At 42.9% G+C, this 20,035-nt stretch overlaps 1 protein-coding gene and 1 long non-coding RNA gene across 4 annotated transcripts in view; one reads left to right on the forward strand and one right to left on the reverse strand.

Moving 5' to 3' along the window:
• The window catches only part of LOC140127563 (ras and EF-hand domain-containing protein-like), a 25,550-nt gene extending 19,336 nt beyond the window's left edge, over positions 1-6,214 (reverse strand). Inside the window, exon 1 of the mRNA XM_072148403.1 lies at positions 5,545-6,214. Within this exon, the coding sequence (XP_072004504.1) occupies positions 5,545-5,858 (314 nt within the window). The 5' untranslated portion in view covers positions 5,859-6,214. The remainder of the gene's footprint in view (positions 1-5,544) is intronic.
• Positions 6,114-17,737, forward strand: LOC140127564 (uncharacterized). 3 transcript variants are annotated; one of them, XR_011855017.1, is made up of 4 exons: positions 6,114-6,205; positions 7,596-7,699; positions 14,203-14,268; positions 14,528-17,737. It is a non-coding gene; the product is annotated as an uncharacterized lncRNA (long non-coding RNA). The 3 variants fall into 3 exon arrangements; XR_011855015.1 differs by lacking the exon at positions 6,114-6,205 and adding an exon at positions 6,256-6,345; XR_011855016.1 differs by lacking the exon at positions 6,114-6,205 and adding an exon at positions 7,120-7,195.
• The last annotated feature ends 2,298 nt before the right edge of the window (positions 17,738-20,035 follow it).

Consider the following 20,035-nt stretch of genomic DNA (forward strand, 5'->3'; position numbering starts at 1 on the left):
CTGTAAAAAGACATGACTCTCAGCAGGTCGAGCCTGGGATCGCCAGGAATGTGGGCGATGGCACTTTCCTTTTATCTTCTACAAACAGGTGGAACTCTTAGGACCAGTTTTACACTGCTCCGACACCGTCACAAATACCTCCTCTGACATCTCCATGAATGTTTGCAGTCTAGGCGGAGAATTATTACAGTGACTCAATGACCAGTGACTAAACCTGACCGGCCCTGAGCCAACTAGCTCTATCACACGAGCCCCTGATAGCGATAAATATGTCATTTACGCGCTGCCATCACAGATAAGCTGGTGTTTATTGTTATCAGACCACCATTGCTTCTGTAAGGATTGTCAAACCTTTTTTAAGTGCTAGGCCTCAGCCAACTTCCATCCCTAATTGGGCCTTTTCATGGCCTCTGGACTCAGACTACAGGAGTAATATGGCCATTTTACTAGATTTTGATCACTGGATGATATGCAACTATGATGAGGGTTAGAAACAGGCAGACACTGTACCAGAACTATGATGATTAAGGAAGTCTCCAGCATAAAAGGAAAAGTTACCGGTAATAATAATAATTCTATATTTATATAGCGCACACAGATTACACAGCGCTGCACAGAGCTTGCCAAATAAGTCCCTATCCACGTGGGGCTCACAATCTACCAGTGCGTTTTGGAGTGTGGGAGGAAACACATATACTGTAAGTAACCACTAATAGGATCAAAAACATAATAAATGGTTATGTACCACCTTTTCATGGTTCCTACTGTTCCCTCAAACACCACAAGTGAAACTAGGAACCCAATAAAGGTTTGGTGTGGCGACCCAACTCATCCACGAATTTGCCGAGTTGACCCCGTAGTGTTTCCCAAGGTCAGAAGAACCGCTAATGGAGTATAATGGGCAATTTTGACACCTCCAAAAGGTGGAAAATATACAAAGCACGAGGGCACTGAAAAATAGCTCTAATTTTCTGAAATATATCAGGGGCCGGTAATTATTGTAATAAGACTGGGTCCATAGTATAATACACATCAAATAGAAGCATAAACCATATAAAACGACAAGAGATGTGCTACAAGTTCCAATAGCACATCTCTAGTCTATATTTTATAGTGGTTTGAGCCGTTATCATTATAATAAGTTGCGTTAAGGTGTGAAAGTTGCAAACCAAAGCGATTGCCAGTTCGTAACTCTAGCTGAGTACATATTAACCCCCACCACATTAATCATCATATGCACCATGCAAGTGCCTCTTCATAAAATTGGTGCATGGCCATCAACACCATCTCAGAAAAGTATATATCTTAGGTTTTGGAAACATTTTACAGATTTTTTTTTTCCCCCTGCAGGGCAGGCTTACTAGGAGGATTTATCTGAATACAGTGTTTACTAAAGGGATCCTGTCATTGGTAATGATGGGGCTTACACCATTTACTAATGCCCATAGACTGGAGGGTGCCTAATCCCGGATAAGACTGGTTAATCTGACCCATAGTTCTTTGTCACGAGGGAACCCCAACTTTTATTGCTGAAACTACATTAATTGTGGGCAGAAACACAAATCACTGAACAAGTACTATATAATCTTGTAGGGCATCCACCATCGTATAAGCGCCTCATGTGGCCTTTACATATTTATTTACCTGCATTCCATCATTCTGACACAAGTGAAATGTAAAACTTTAATATGAATTGTAATGTTAGTGACTCAGCCTCCCGGGCCAGTTATACAGGTAAGACATAGAAGTGAGAAATGTGTGCGGGGAAGAAGAAGATGAGAGGTAAATGTGTGCGCTGCGTGTTTTCTGAGAACCTAATCCTCACTGCTTAAGGGCGCTGTAGAACAAGCTAGGGATCTCTAATAACACTGAATAAGCATGTAGCCAAAACTTTTGAGGAATGACTATTTTGTGGTATGACAATATACTACCCCTACATTACATAGGGCTGCACTGCACACTATATTCATTAGTGGTTAGAAATACAGCAGCATTTTATGAGGACACTTAGGCTACATTCACATTAACGTGTGCCCGCTGTACGTCGGTGCCGGAAAGAGGAGAAGTGCTCACCCCCCCCGTGCTCACCCCCGTCCCTCTCCATAGTAATATATGGCGCACGGCGCTGCAGAATGAATGCAGGGTCAGTTTTAGACAAAGTGGGGCCGCATAATAAAACTATTTGATGAACAGTAACATTCAGTAAGAGGCTCCCTTTAGCCCTGCACAATAAGAACACTTTCTAGTAAGGGAATCTGTAATATGGGACTGTAGGAGAATTTTATAGGGAATAGGCAGATGATAAATTCATAGACAGATTATAGATTTACAGATTCAGAAATATAAAACGAAATTATATATAGATAGCTAGATAAATGTAAGAAGATAGATATGCGAGATAGATACAGTAGAAGAGAGAGAAGGATGATTGATAGATTTACCTGGGCATTCAACCATTTGCATAATAAACCACTACCGGGATGTTATCAAGCAGCTTCTTGATGAGGTTTCTTTCATGGTCTAGTGTGGTGGCATCATCCAGAATTCAACTCTAAAGTGAGGTTTGATTTTATGAAGTCAAGGTGGCGGAGAGTCTGAAGTCAAGCTTTCCCTGCCTCGGAAAGCCCCCTTTACTGTAATTGATTGTCCTACACCCAGAGACATCACTAACCAGATCTTCTGAAGTCCGCTGCATGATGTCAACGACAGGGCAGGAGACTTTCACAGGTGGGGAGAGCTTGACTTTAGTGTTGATCTCTCTGCCTCCCTGACTTTATGCAACCAGTTAACACCTAATTTCAAAGTTTATTTTCTTGATGATGCCACCAAGCTGGGCCATTGAAGAAAATGATTGAGAAGCTGTTCAGCTGGTGACAGGTTCCTGTTAAAAGAACAATAGGGCACATCCTCTGACCCCAAATGTCCATATGCAGGGGGCCCTTGGCAAATACCCAATTTGCAGCCCCCTAACGCCGACCCTGGATGCCGGCCCTGGAAGCATGCTCAACCTGACGCCCCACTCATTAGTGAGAAGGGAACCCCGGGGGTACCAGCAGTTGGATCCTCACCGAGCAGCTTGTCCACAGGACAGGGGATCACATACAAACTTGGTACAACCCCTTTAAGCAAATATTGTCTCCGTTGGTCAATTTTAATAGGAAACAAAACTACATAAAAAATAGATAAAACTAAAATTCTGTTTAAACCCCAACAGTATCTACATACCAGTGCCCCAGAATAGGATACATCAGCAGAGTAAAGCTGGATCCTGTGAAATAAGAAGATAACCAAACCAAGACCGCAGCATTAAGCAGTCACACAATGGATGTAAGACCTTCTCAGTGTCAGCATTAGCAGACAAAGCCCTCACAGCAAATATTGACATGTGTCATCAATAGAGCATTTCTCTCATGGCAAAACAACCTCTGTGCCATCCACACACATATAAACCTATGGCACCATATTTTCACATATACAAATATTATCCTCCCTTACAACATTGAAACTGTAGGACAAATGACTTGTAATGAGTATTTTATTACTGCTGTGTACCTTACCTTACAACAAGCTTTGCATGAATCACTAGCACATTGTGTGTATAACATAAAGACGACCATTTCTGAATGTTACAGAACTTGTATAATGATATTTTCCTGTGCAGCCTCTGTAGTTTTCACTTCTCCCTGTCCTGGAGGGATGTGACTGGTAGTGATGATGCTTCTCTGATGCTGCACACGTAGTGAATTGTTATGGGAAACACCACGTTAATCCATTCCAAATATGTGTGGTTTATCTGTACACATTTCGTAATTCACATTTCATGCAAACGTGACGTCTTCCCACATGCGTATTGTATCTCTCTTTTTCTGATCCCAGTACCCACTATACGTGTAATAGAAATGTAGGCTGATCCCAGTACACACTATACATGTAATAATAACGTAACATAGGCTGATCCCAGTACACACTATACATGTAATAATAACGTAACATAGGCTGATCCCAGTACACACTATACATGTAATAATAACGTAACATAGGCTGATCCCAGTACACACTATACATGTAATAATAACGTAACATAGGCTGATCCCAGTACCCACTATACTGTAATAACGCCATATACGCTGATCCCACTATACATGTAATAATAAATTATAATGACAACGCCATATACGTTGATCCCAGTACACACTATACGGGTGATAACGCAATGTAGGCTGATCCCAGTACACACTATACAGGTGACAATAACGCAATGTAGGCTGATCCCAGTACACACTATACAGGTGACAATAACGCAATGTAGGCTGATCCCAGTACACACTATACAGGTGATAATAACGCAATGTAGGCTGATCCCAGTACACACTATACGGGTGATAATAACGCAATGTATGCTGATCCCAGTACACACTATACGGGTGATAATAACGCAATGTATGCTGATCCCAGTACACACTATACGGGTGATAATAACGCAATGTATGCTGATCCCAGTACACACTATACGGGTGATAATAACGCAATGTATGCTGATCCCAGTACACACTATACGGGTGATAATAACGCAATGTATGCTGATCCCAGTACACACTATACGGGTGATAATAACGCAATGTAGGCTGATCCCAGTACACACTATACAGGTGATAATAACGCAATGTATGCTGATCCCAGTACACACTATACGGGTGATAATAACGCAATGTATGCTGATCCCAGTACACACTATACAGGTGATAATAACGCAATGCATGCTGATCCCAGTACACACTATACAGGTGATAATAACGCAATGTAGGCTGATCCCAGTACACACTATACAGGTGATAATAACGCAATGCATGCTGATCCCAGTACACACTATACAGGTGACAATAACGCAATGTAGGCTGATCCCAGTACACACTATACAGGTGATAATAACGCAATGTAGGCTGATCCCAGTACACACTATACAGGTGACAATAACGCAATGCATGCTGATCCCAGTACACACTATACAGGTGATAATAACGCAATGTAGGCTGATCCCAGTACACACTATACAGGTGACAATAACGCAATGCATGCTGATCCCAGTACACACTATACAGGTGATAATAACGCAATGTAGGCTGATCCCAGTACACACTATACAGGTGATAATAACGCAATGTAGGCTGATCCCAGTACACACTATACAGGTGATAATAACGCAATGTAGGCTGATCCCAGTACACACTATACAGGTGATAATAACGCAATGTAGGCTGATCCCAGTACACACTATACAGGTGATAATAACGCAATGTAGGCTGATCCCAGTACACACTATACAGGTGATAATAACGCAATGTAGGCTGATCCCAGTACACACTATACAGGTGATAATAACGCAATGTAGGCTGATCCCAGTACACACTATACGGGTGACAATAACGCAATGTATGCTGATCCCAGTACACACTATACAGGTGACAATAACGCAATGCATGCTGATCCCAGTACACACTATACAGGTGATAATAACGCAATGTAGGCTGATGGCAGTGCAGTTACCTGGTCAGGTGCCGGGTCTCTCCCCCCAGCCTCCCCTCCAGCTCCTCCCAGGCAGGGGGCGCCTCGCTCGGGTGATATGCGGACAAGTTGAGGGCTTCAGAGACTTCCTCAAACCTGGAGCAAAAGTCCTGGAAGTCTATTAATCCATCTCCATCCACGTCCAGTCTGCGGAACAGAGGGCGCACCAGGTGAGGCTGGAGCCCGAGCTCCGTGCACAGGGAGGTGAAGTCCTCCAGCTCCACTAACCCGGAGCCGTTCACATCACAGGCGGCGAACAAGCTCCGGAGCTGCGAGAGGTCAGGTGCTGAGCCCATCAGCAGCGGACAGCGGCTTCTCCCCTAGTCTGAGGCTGTCGTTCAGCCTGCTCCTATAGCGCCCTGCTCCCTGGGGATGTACCACGCTGATAATGAGGGGAGCTCCAGTACCTCTCCACTGTTATAAAGTAAAGGAATGTGACGAGCACAGCAGCAGCAGGTATGGACGATCCTAATAATAGTAACGGGCGCCGCCAGTCACAATAGCAATATTAGTATATTCCCAATTATTGTCTCATCCTGCCACCTGCATAAGTGGAGGCAGCGGCCGCGCAGTCCTGGGGGCGCTCCTGTCCATGATGCTGGGGAGAGCACTGCCTCTGGGGTCTACGAGAGGGCTGCTCCAGGTAGGGAGGATGTTCCTGGAAGGGGCGGAGACTCTCGGAGTAGGGGCGTGGCTTCCTAGCTTATAGCACTGTGTACATTATAAGAAAGGACTACACTTAGATGTGAAGGTGTACAGCGCTGGGACAATGTCTGTCTACATGTGAGTGTGCAGCACTGGGACGACTTATGCTGAATGAGAGTACTACCTGCAAGATACCCCCCACCCCCTTGTCCACCAGGGGGCACCGCCTGAGGCCGACTGCATTCTAACAGGCTGAAGGACCTGAAATCATGGGTGAATTATGGAAGCCACAGCTGTGTATATGAGCCCTTAGAAATACAAGGGTGACGTGTGCTAGGCATTGAAATCATACTACCACACCGGGACTACTTACCATTCTTCCTAATATTACCTGTAATATCACTGTACAAGGAGTAAATATCACCTCTATACAGTGAGATTAGTTTCATACAGTTATTAAACAATCAATAAGAGCAATCTTAGGCTACATTCACACGATGTATGCCCGCCGTACCGTAGTACGGCGGGCATACATCGGCGCTGCGGAGAGGAGCAGGGGATGAGCGCTACTCACCCCCGCCCCTCTCCATAGGGAGATACAGCGCACGGCGGCGTAATACGGGAAAAGATAGGACATGTCCTATCTTTTCCCGTGCTACGGAGCGGTGCGGTGCTGCACCGCTCCAGTACAGGGCCGTGAGCCCATAGGAGTGCATGGGGGACATAGACTTACCAGTAATAACCCTGTAAATTACCACCACACCATGACCAGTACCGTGATCACAACAAAATTACCATATGACTATATAATACTGGAAAGAAATATAAAAGAAGAACAGAGCAGCTTTTAAGAGAGAACTTTCAGAAATGAAAGCTGTGCTGTGATTGGTTGCTATGAGTAACCAGGACAGTTATTGCATGTGTTAGGCCTTGTTACCCCAGGGATGTGTGTACACCTGATAACTGGGCAGTTTGGCTTCTTCACATGGTAAGGGGCAACCACTGGGGCAGCTGCATCCATAGGGGCAGTTATTGGACTGTGTTCCCTTATGACTGTGTGATATGTGATGTGTACAGACCCTGTATGGACCCTGATTCTCAACCCAAAGAAAACACAATAAATACACAAAACGCACTTCATTGGGAATTACATGGCCAAATCTTTATTTATAATCCCATCCCATGGCAGACCCCCGACTCACGAAGAGTCACCCCTCAGCACTCAGGAGAGGAAAAACCCTCTGTGGGGGAAACCTCTAGGGAAGCCATGGCTGAAGGGTCGCCCTTCCTCTGGGCTTAGAGGGTCACTGCCAATAAATATCTCTCCCCCAATTTATAGAGGAATAATTTGGCTGATCTGGTGGTGGATGTCCCTTCCTCCCTCGCAGCTCCAGGTCTGAGGCAGACAACCCCTTGAAGAGGATGGCGGCGCTGTGGTGATGAGTCCTGGGCTGACGGAGCGTCCCTGCTAGAACCTCCAAATTGCATCAAGGTAGGTATATTGTAGGTAGTCAACCTCAAGGTCCAATGGCACAAAATGGCAGCGGGCACAGCAGTGAGCCAGATATCATGGAACCTGCAGTAATTATGACATCAGCACAACATCTGTGACCACTGAGGGCGTGTCTACACGTGTCATACATTATGATGTCACACACAGGGAAGAATTAACTCTATAATGGCTAGAAATATGTGTCATTAAAGGAGAATAAATGTGTACTTGTACCTTATATTGGTAATAAATGAATTGAAATGATTGGTTACCCATGGAAACCAATCAGAGATCAGCTGTAATTTTATAAACAGCTGTGCAAAAATGAAACTTGCGCTCTGAGACAGTCAGACAGTCACTGGAAAAGAATGCCAGCAACAGACAGTCACTGGAAGTCACTGGCGACAGACAGCTAGAGACTATAGATACATATAAAATATTTTTCGTTAACCCATTCTATTTGGTTGTAGCTATGAGCAGTTATTTACTATCGAGCTACAGCTAGTCTAATATATAATGCTGACTGTATGTGTGTGTGTGTGTGTAAATGTATACATGTATGTATGTATGCATGTATGTCTGCACCGTCCCATTTACAATCACCAAATTTTGCACAGATGCTCTCCGAGTGCCGCCTCTGGCACCAGTGCCATAGGTTCGCCACCACTGCTATAGGCAATGAGTAGAAGATACCTTATGTGTGAGGTAAGATGGATAGAGATACAGAGATAGGGGGAGATTATCAGAAATGTCTGAGGTAAAACTGTTCCACTTGACCATGGAAACCAATCAGTGATCAGCTGTAATTTTATAAACAGCTGTGGGAAAATGAAACTTGAGCTCTTTTGGTTGCCATGCAACTAGAGCAGTTTTGCTTTTAGACACTTCTGATAAATCTCCCCATAGACAATGTGACAATTGCAGACAGAGACGGTCACTGGAATGAGAGTGTCAGAGACGGTCACTGGAATGAGAGTGTCAGAGACGGTCACTGGAATGAGAGTGTCAGAGACGGTCACTGGAATGAGAGTGTCAGAGACGGTCACTGGAATGAGAGTGTCAGAGACGGTCACTGGAATGAGAGTGTCAGAGACGGTCACTGGAATGAGAGTGTCAGAGACGGTCACTGGAATGAGAGTGTCAGAGACGGTCACTGGAATGAGACTGCCAGAGACAGACAGTCACTAAAAAAGACTGCGAGAGACAGACAGTCACTGAAAGGGACAGCCAGAGACAGACAGTCACTGCAAAGGACTGCCAGAGACCGACAGTCACTGAAAGGGACTGCCACAGACAGACAGTCACTGAAAGAGACAGACAGTTTAAAAAAAGAGACGGTCAGTGACAGAGACAGTCTGAGACAGTCTACTGTATAGATACATATAAAATATTTTTTGTTAACCAATTCTATTTTTTTTATAGCTAAGAGCAGTAATTTACTATCCCAGGCTACACTGGAGCTACAGCCAGTATGTCATAAAATAATATATATTTGAGGTGCAGAATTATCATGGTACTAAGCATTGTGTTGCCAGCCTCCTCCCTCCCCTGTCTTTAGGCTTCTGTATGTAATATATTATTTCTTACAGGAAGCTTGAGCATGGCTTTGCCTGCATTCCTTGGCATTTCTTTGCAGTAGGTTTCCTAGTAAAGGTTTATTATGTGGGAATAATTCAGTGTACGGTTATTTACTTTAACTGCAGATCTCTTTCCATATTTGTGACACATTTTGGTTGACTCTTGCTCTTTTAACAAATGGTGGTTCTCCTGAATTTATCATTATCACATCTGCTGCCTCTATGAATGGCGATCACTTGTTCGCCAAGATCCCGGAAGTGAGACGCTAGAACTAACATAGCACAAATCGTAAAAACTGTCACTATAAAAGTGCATTTATCACCTGTAAGTGGGGATCACAGCATTGGAAAAGTAAACTCTAAAATTAATATAAAGTTACCAAATGTCTATTTAAGGGACAGATAGTAATAAAGAAAATTAAATGATAAAATAAAATATATAAAATATACAACTAAAATGTGTACACCACTGTGGTCACTATATGACCATAAAACAGACATGTGATTAATTAAAATTTGTGCAAATATTGGCTAAGCTGTGTGTGTATGTTCATGTGAATGCCCTCTATGCTCTGGCTTCACTGCCCTTAGCTGATGTCACAACCAGGAAGACCTGCTCACTTCAGGAAAAGCTATGAGGATTTCACATATAGCCTCATATACCTTTTAGCCCTAAATCAGGGACGTAACTACAGTGGTAGCAGCCATAGCAGCTATGGGGCCCACTGTGTCAACGGGGGGCCCGTCATCCAACGTGACAATAAAGAATAAAGAATATGCACCATTATATATATGCTGTACGTTTGTATATGGCACTGTATATGTGATGTGCATGTGTGTAAGAGTGTATAAATGTGTGTGTATGAACTGTATGTATATAGGTATATAAATGTATGTGTTTACATGTGTAATATGCAAAATTTAAAATGGGAAGGGGGGCCCCATTCAGAAGTCTGCTATGGGGCCCTGTCTATTAGTCTACTAGTCTACTAGTTATGCCCCTGCCCTAAATCTTAGGATAGGAAGAAGCCAGAGGCATAATATAGATATCGTTGGAATTGTTGTCAAAAGCTCTCTCCTGATGTGCTAAAACTATTTTTGGCAAGTAACTTTACAGTTACTATTTAAAGGAGTTCCTCTATGCAGTTCCTTCCAACAGCAACTCCATTGTAGCCTCCTTACCACTGAATTGACCAACATGAAGTTGCTGTTGATAGCAATGTCCTAGGACAACTCTAGCTCCTCTCTGCACAGAATATTTGTCCTGAGACAGCCTGCCTTCTTCTCCTAAATCATATGACATCACCAGCTGTTGTCTTCTTCCTCATAGTTTACTACAACTGTGAAGTTTCCCAAGACATGACATCCTTTTCAGGAGAAATGCACCTGCTGCACCTCAGAGCACTTGTCATAGGCATTCTATTGTGTTCATATTAACCCTTGCAAGCATGCTCTTTAACTATTGCACAAACCATAAGTATAATAAAAAAAGTCACATTTTACAACTGTAATGTCTCAAGAATTTACCACCCACTTGGATTCAATGTAAAATTTAAGGCTACATTAACATCTAGTTTTTCGGACATGTTACAGGAAAGCGCTTGGTATACATGCTGAATATGATCATTGACATACTGTATACCAGTGGTGGCGAACCTATGGCAGGGGTGCCAGAGGTGGCACTCAGAGCCCTTTCTGTGGGCACCCAGGCCTTCACCCCAACACAGAGTTTGCCAGCTATGACTCAAGGCTTTCTCTTGTGGTCCAATACTGCCCAGGACGTGGCATGCTAGCGTTATTTTAAAGTGACATCCTTCACTGCCAGGACTACAGGAGGAGCAGGAAGGTGTGGATAGAGATGGATTGTCATTGGAGCTCCTGCTCAGGGTCCTCTGGATCTTCCTCTTCAGGGGACCCTGGAGGGAAACTACAAACTAAATTTCTCCATCTTTCTATTGTTTTGGTGAACTCAGGACACCAATACCATTACAACCTGTGATACAGCAGGGATCAATAAGTTACTGCTTAAATTGTCATGTTGGCACTTTGCAACATACAAGTGAGTTCTGGTTTTAGCTTGGGCACTCTGTCTCCAAAAGGTTTGCCATCACTGCTGTATACTGTTTGGCCTTCGTCTGCTGGGCAAATTTTGCATTTTGCAAACACATCATGGAAAAGCATAGTAGACTTTATCATTCTGCTGGATTCTGTAAAAAAAAAGTATAGGTTCAGCAGATAACCTATGGGGGGTAGATTATTAATATTATTTATTTATAGAGCACCATTAATTAGATAATGATGTACAATCAATAAGGGACTCACATGCATTTTTACTTGTCTTTATGTAATGTAAGTACAAATACAAAAACCACAGAGATCTGGAATAAGTGGGAGGAGAACCCTGTCCGTGAGGGCTCATAATCTATATGGGAGGGTTGATGGAGACACAAGGTGAGGGAGCGGAGCAGTTAATGGGGCATATTTACTTACCCGTCCAGTCCCGATCCCGCGGCGCGTTGTCTGACACTGATTCGGGTCTACCGGCATTCACTAAGATCGTGCGCCCGATATCCTGCATGTGTCTCTTCCCCTCTCAGGTCCGACGGAGTTCACCTGCTTCTTTCTGGTGCATGTAAGTGCTTGATCTTGCTTGATCTTGTTTTTTTCGAATCCGGCCCCTGATTTCTGTCGCGTGCAAGTCGGCGCCGAAAAAGGTACGGCGTTCGGACCCTTAGTAAATAAGCCCCAATGTGTGTTGTAGGCAAGTATGGATACCAATGTATGGCATTCATTCCCAGTTCATGCTGTGGTCCCTTAAGTGGATTGTATAATACAAAATAATTCTTTGCCAATGGGGGTGACAGAGGAAGAACCCCCTACTTTTATTATATATTAATAAAATAAGTCACTTAAAAGTCAGGGTCGGCATTAACTGTGGCCTCCAAGGGATTACATGGATGGGACCATAGTTGTCTCTTATCCCCATTGTTGTGGCCTGTAATATACTCGTGTATAAGCTGAGTTTTTCAGCACAAAAAATGTGATGAAAAACGTCCAATCGGCTTATACACGAGTCAATACTTAAGTCAATGGGCTTAAAAAATAATAAACTTATATACTCACCCTCCAGTGGCCCCGATGCAGCGCTGCTCCCCCGATGTCCGCACCGCTCGTCTTCTGACTTCCCAGCTCCTCTTCTGTCTTCTGTAAGATCGTGCTGGGTGCCGCCATTGTTCTCTCCCGGGTGGCGCCTAGTATGACGTCAGCAGCGGCGCATCATACTATGCGCTTGCCTCCCGAGAGAGAACAATAGCGGCGCCCAGCACGATGTGACAGAAGAGGAGCCGGGAAGCCAGAAGACGAGCCGTGCGGACATCGGGGGAGCAGCGCTGCACATCGGGGCCACCGGAGGGTGAGTATATAAGTTTATTATTAAGTTCTGGGCAGGCTGTATACTACTGGGGGCAAGCTGTATACTACTCGGGGCTGGCTGTATACTAATGGGGGCAAGCTGTATACTATTGGGGACTGGCTGTATACTACTGGGGGAAAGCTGTATACTACTGGGGGCAAGCTGTATACTATTGGGGGCAATCTGTATACTACTGGGGACTGGCTGTATACTACTGGGGGCAAGCTGTATACTACTGGGGGCAAGCTGGGCTGGCTGTATACTACTGGGGGCAGGCTGTATACTACTGGGGGCAAGCTGGGCTGGCTGTATACTGCAGGGGGCAGGCTGTATACTACAGGGGGCAGGCTGTATATTATAGGGGGCTGGCTATATACTGGGGGGGAGGGTCTGTGACCAATGCATTTCCCACCCTCGGCTTATACTCAAGTCAATAGGTTTTCCTAGTTTTTGGTGGTAAAATTAGGGGTCTCAGCTTATACTCGGGTCAGCTTATACTCGAGTATATATGGTACAATGACTTTGATTGCCTATCACAGGGGTCAGCAAAACCAGTAGGTGCTTTAAGAGGACATATGTTTACTTACAAATTTGTGATTCATTTCGACAGATGATGTCACTGATGAATGTATGTAAACAAGCCTTACGTATTGCCTCCCAGATTATTTTCTATTGTTTCCAGTCATTGTCAAACAGATCATTGAGAACTGGTTTCCTGCACTAAAACTTTCTGTGATGACTAGAACAATACTATTATCCAAGGAGATTGTGTCCTGACACGTGAGAATTTCCACTTATTGCCAAGCTGTACCTGCATATAAAAACAATATCAAGTACAGGTGCAGCCTGGCTATTGGCAATAATTCACACGTGTTTACCTCTACAAGGTCACATCATGTATAGTGCCTTAAAAATTTTTAATGATCTGACATTTTACCGAATTTGTGGACACTGTGGCTTTGAGGGTTTGCCCATGAAAGAAAATTCTCAAATTGTAATCCATTAGTGATGTTTACACAATAAAGATAATTTTTAACCCTTTACTTTACCATTTTACTCAGTTTTATTGCTGTTTTAGACCCTATCACTCAGTGATGGTTAGTGTAAAATGTGGGCGGGGACTCTTTAAGCCAATATATTATTATCCCTGTGTGCTAAGAATGTGGTTAGATTATCAGGGTCCAGGTTTATCTACACTTTTATTTAGCTTCTGAACATTGTACTAGTAACTGACACATAGAAAAATAAATTCGTAGAAAGATTCAGAACAAGGTCCAGACAATTTGGATCAAAAGGAAGGGATGCAGAAACTGAGGAAGAGTCAGTTTCGGACTTGAAATGCGTTTTGCCTTTTTTATTTATATTATATGTACAGTGGTGTTATGCATGATATAATTAAACATTAAAACGAGATCAAGGACTTGCGCCCCTTCCTTTGGATCCAAATTGTCTGGACCTAGTTCAGAATCTTTCTTTGGATTATTCAGCCCACTATCTGCCCTCTGGCGTTGCAGGATCCATTACGGAGCAGCAATCCTACACATTTCAACGAGTTGTGCCGAACCGCACAACCCATTAAGGTAAGTGTAACTAATATTTTCTCATACTAATCTACACCCAAGATTCTACTCATGAAACGCTATCTCTGTTTTCTCTTCCTATAATAAAAATAGAAAAAAAGATTAGAGATGAGAGATGATGAGATCCATTAAATGCATATTACACATGACTACTATCAAAGCCATAACATATACAGCTCTGCTATATCTCATCTATAACACATACTTTAAGATCTGCTGTGTCTCACCTTCCCTGGATAAAGTTCTTATCTGTCTGTAGCTTTACTCTCCTTACAGAAGGAATTGAGTATGCGTCTGTGTGAGCTCCTCCTGGAATGCAAGGGTGGCGGCTAGAGGGAAAGTGAAGCTCAGTGCTGTGTCAGACAGAGCAAGATGTCTACCTGACCCTTAACTCAGAAGATACAGGGCTGGATCTAGGTGCAACCAAAATTGTGTACACCAGGACTGATAGAGACAGTTTGGAATTATATCTGTGAAATGCTATATTTTTGTTAATAACATTGAATTAGAGAATGTGTTATTTTGTGATCCTGAGTACATTTAAAACACTTGTCTTCGTGGGAATACTCCTTTAAGGGTCAGAACTTGGTGGTTTAAAAAATGTGTAGAATTTTTTTGTAATAAATAGACAAATTTAAAAATTAATCGTTAAAAGGGATAAATAACCTTTTTGTAATGCATTTCACTTTTTTTAAATTTGCAAATGAACTCAAAATAACCATAAATGAATTCCCTATTGTGTGACAATTGTTTTGATACATAAAGGGGGTCATTTACTAAGGGCCCAATTTGCGTTTTCCCGACGTGTTACCCGAATATTTCCGATTTGCGCCGATTTTCCCTGAATTTCCCCGGGATTTTGGCGCACATGATCGGTTTGTGGCGCATTGGCGCTGGCATGCACGCGACGGAAATTGGGAGGCGTGGCCATACTCACATGCACGCGACGGAAATTGGTCGCACGGGCCATACTCACATGCACCACAATGAAGACGGAAAACCCGACTGATTCGGAAAAAACGCCGTATTTTTTAAAAAAAATTGGTCGCACGGGCCATACTCACATGCACCACAATGAAGACGATGCTCTCCGGGGCACCTTGGCGGACTTCGGCGCAGCAGCGACACCTGGTGGACATCTGGGCAGCAGGACCTTCATGAATCGTCGGAAGACCCGAACGCTTGTCGGAGAAGCCGCCGCTGGAACGCGAATGGCCCGGGTAAGTAAATGTGCCCCAATATGTATACACTACATATGATTTTTTTAAAATAATTTATTGTGAAATATGAATATGTATTTATATACATATATATATTTATATATTATGTGTGTATGTTTTTCATGTCTCCTATGCGGTCATAAAATATTTTAATTTTGGCAACTGTAATTGGGGCAATTATAAGAGCAAATGTGTTGTGCTGAGCAGAAATGGGTCTGAAAAAAACCCTCCACATCCCTCTTATAGAGGCAGTGACACTATTTCTGTCGTGTCTCTGGCGTCCTACAGACGTCTCTAGCACACCCCAGGAACCAGGAACATGACAGTGGTTTTCCCAGAGGAGACAAGCATTCGGTAATGAGTGTACTGATCCCTGACCTATGAGAAGCTACAGAAAGTCCCAAAATGACCCGGTGGATCATAGGTAGAAGTAGTAAGTACAATACATGTGACCCTGTTAGGGTATTAGCCTTACTTTCAGCAAGCTTATTTTCAGCATCACTTTGATTTAACTTCTTTTGTAGCTGTTCCACTTCAAAAATGTATCAGAAAATACTTGGTACCAGGTAAGTTTTAGTACCTACTTCAAAATAGATACCATGTGAGCCAAAGTGGTATTACAGTGTCACTTGTTCAAACTTTCCAGCTGTGAATGGTAAACACTACCTATGTCATCAGAGGGATAATCTCTGCAGTGGACATCAAACCACATTTAGTTGACCTGTTACCATACAATAAAAAGGGGCAAAAGGCACCCGTATAGAGATACAGTAGCTCTAAAAAGATAAAATTCTATACATAATTAATATTCCATTCTTTTCTACAACAGTAAAGTTATGGAACCGTTAAAATGTATTGAACATTTCTGAGGATATCATAATGTAGAAAATTGTCAAGCTTATACTGAGGGACTAATAGTGACAAATCCATGGCCCCCATTGATATTTAGGCTGCTCCCACATCCATCAAATGCACACAGATGGCTATGGGGAAGCAGAGCTCCTAATAATAATAATAATCTTTACTAATAATATATACTCAAGTATAAGCCAATCCAAGTATAGGCCGAGGTACCTAATTTTAACATAAAAAATTGGGAAAACCTATTTACTCGAGTATAAGCCTAGGGTGGGAAATGCATCGGTCACAGCCTACACCAAGTAGCAGGTGCCTGCCCCCCCCCCAGTATATAGCCAGTGCCTATACCCCTAGTATATAGCCATCAGCCTCCTATGTTCTGCCAAGAAACTCTGTACTCACCTTTCCGATGCCCCCCGCAGGTCTTCTAAAGCTCCGGCTCTGTCTTCGGGTCCCCGGGCGTTGCACACACCATGACATCAGCTGCTTGCTGACATCATAGTGTGTGCAAGTGGCTGACGCCATGGTGTATGCGACGGAGCGGGAGCTGCAGGATACAGAAGAGGGCCTGTCGGAAAGGTGAGTACAGAGTGGAACAATAGGAGCTCCTACAGTGTTTCCCATAAAACAAGGGCTAGCACAGCAGCTACACAGCATCTGTGTACACCATTGAGCCGTGCACGTACATTTGTATAATCAGCATGTGATGGTGGAAGAGATTGTATCCCTGGTATAATATAGCCATGTGTATTAATATCCTGCATGTTCTTGTATAAATACACTTTAAGAGGAAATAGCCAAATCATATTTGCATTTATTATTCTTCAGAGTTTATGCATGAAAGGAAGAGCACGATATAGTGTTGTGCAGCTGCTATAACTCAGTGTGAGGAGCAGGTACAGCCTGTATTCAGAACACGTTTGTCTACATGTTGGCTGTAATTGTCAATAAGAACCTAAGGCACTGTTGTCAGGATCGATATGGCTGGGAAATATTGCTGTTTTGCTGAAAATATTTTAAGTATTTTGGTAATAGTTCTGTACATTTCTTTCGTCTAGCAGCTATTGGAAGAATATTTTTAAATACTTGATTCTCAATTGAGGATGACACATTGCAATGACCCTTAGTAGGGATGTTATATAGGGATGACTGTATCTCATATGATTAAATGTACTATATAGTTATCATTGCAGAATGTTTACAAGACTCTTATATTTAAGAGGCTCTACTACAGTAAGTGTGTCCAGGGGTCCCATTTCTATTACTGTTCATTATTTTGTGGAAAGCAAGAAAAAAGCAAACAGGGTGGTCATAAGGTAGTACGTTTGGAAGTACATGGCAATGTAAAAGTGAAGATATACTAACTGTTTTTGATATATGTATTTGGAAGTTGGTGCAATTAAATATATAGTAAATAAATGTTTTATAGTTAAATCTCACGCACAAACTTTAATTTTTTTTTTCACAGAATCTCTCTACACTCTATGATTCCAGCAATAGGGCCCTTGATGACTGATATTGTAGCATGGCAATATATGGTACAATGAATCAGACAACCTAGGGTTAAAGTACCCTAGGGGGTCTGACAAAATTAAATAAAAAATAACAAAGTTTAAACCACACCCTTTCTCCAGACCTGATATAAAAATAAACAGTAAAAAATCATAAACATCTTAGTTATCCTGCGTTACAAACTCTCCAATCTATGAAAATATAATAACAATTATTCCCAGCATTGATCCCAATAAAGGAAAATAACACACAAATGTCCGAAATGCCACTTTTTTGCCATTTTACAACATATAAAAAAATTAAGAAAAAGTAATCAAAAGGTTGTACACTCCCCAAAATGGTAGCAAAGAGAACGTCAGCTCATCCCACAAAAAAATGACACCTCACACAGCTCAGTACACAGAGGTATGAAAGTATGAAATAGTTATTAATGCCATAAGGTGGCAAAATAAAGACATACTTTTGCTGAGAAAGTTAAAAAATTTTTTAAATGTAGTAAAACACAAATCCCTGTGAACGTACTGACCCAAATAATAAGTGTCATTTGGGGTGCACGGTGAAATCCGTAAAAACCAAGCTCATAAGAAAATGGCGCCAGTTGCGGTTTAAGTGTCCCATGGTCCCTGGGCCATTCACATGACTAGTGCCCCCCCTCCCCCAGCGTCCAAACCCACCTCATGCCCTGAGACCTATTCTCCGCCCCACTAACCACCACAGCCACCACGCAAAACACTTTGATGTGACGTGGCCACGACGCCACCATGTCATAACGTTTGCGCACAGGTCGGAAGAGGAGAAGATGGAGCTGCGGGGAGGAGAAGAGGCGAGTATAGCATTTTTTTTAACCTGGCGATCTTCAGATAGGGCTCGGGTATGAGTGAGTGTGAGCCCCTGGCAAGCCAAAGGCCCCTGGGGACCGTCCATACCGTCAATATGAAGATCCCCCCAATTAAATGGCACAATTGCATTTTTTACCAATTTAACAGCATGTAATATTAAATACTGTCACTATGAAGTGCGATTTGTTACGCAGTAAACAAGCCCACACAGCTCTTTGTATGGATCGGAGTTATTCTTTGCACTTGTACAAGAAAATCTTCCTTCCTGCCAGCCATAGCCCCTAGGCAACTTCCTTAGGTCGGTTGCAAAAAAAATGATTTTCGCATATCAGTTTAGTTCTGACAATACTCATACAGGACTGGGAGTTTCAGGACTTCCTGTGACGTCTAGAGTTCTGCTGGCTTCTGATGGATTGAGGAGGACATGCTGTGTTTGGAGGGGTTTGCGGCTGTCTATGGCACATTGCGCCAACCACTGATATGGGAGTGGTTATCATGGAGGGCCTATGCAGATAGTAATGACTACATGGCCCCCTCCATCCAGAAAAAGCTGTCAGAACATGGGATGTCACAGGAAATCCCAAGTTCTGCTGTCTGGTGGGTCAAATGACCCACAGCTCCCAGCAGTAAACGCCAAACTTTAACAGGGTTAATGTAATATGGGTGACCATATTAGGATCTTGTACTGTACCTATCATGTTAGATTTTATATAAGTGGTCAACCCCTTTAATATATTTAGACAGAGAAAGAGAGAGATGCTTTTTCCCCTGATCTCCCCACCTACAAAGCTGATAGCTTTGTCCAGACCTTCAAAGAAAATTTTATCGCCCTCTGTTATTAAAGGATGTGGAACTGACATTGACTATAAAATGAGTATTGCAAGCTTCTGAAATAGTTATATTGCCCTTTTAGATGACTTTGATTCTGCCCTTTTGATCCTGTGTCCCAGGAAATAAAAAGAATGCGTTCAGTGTTTACAAGGTTTGTCTCAGAACGTATTGTAAAACACTGTGCCTGAACATCAGTTCTCATAGACGCCTCAGTCCAAAAGACTTCTTGTCAAAAGGAGCGCACAAAAGGGCTTCATAGCTGACATTCCTTCAGTTACATAAGACACACATGACAAACAGATCTGAGGCCCAGGGAAATGTGCTGTCTCTAGGGGCACAGAACGTCTGTCAAACAAACCAAGCTACTACATTTACAAACACATTTCAAAGGGGATTTCCAATAGAGGATAACAGTAGGAGGAACTTGAATGTTCTTTCCGGTAATAACTGGACTGCACCACGATCATCACAGTTCTCTCCTCTTCAGTTCTATTGGAGAACAAAGGG

The sequence above is a fragment of the Engystomops pustulosus genome, chromosome 4 (genome assembly GCF_040894005.1).
Source record: "Engystomops pustulosus chromosome 4, aEngPut4.maternal, whole genome shotgun sequence".
Classification (NCBI taxonomy): domain Eukaryota; kingdom Metazoa; phylum Chordata; class Amphibia; order Anura; family Leptodactylidae; genus Engystomops; species Engystomops pustulosus.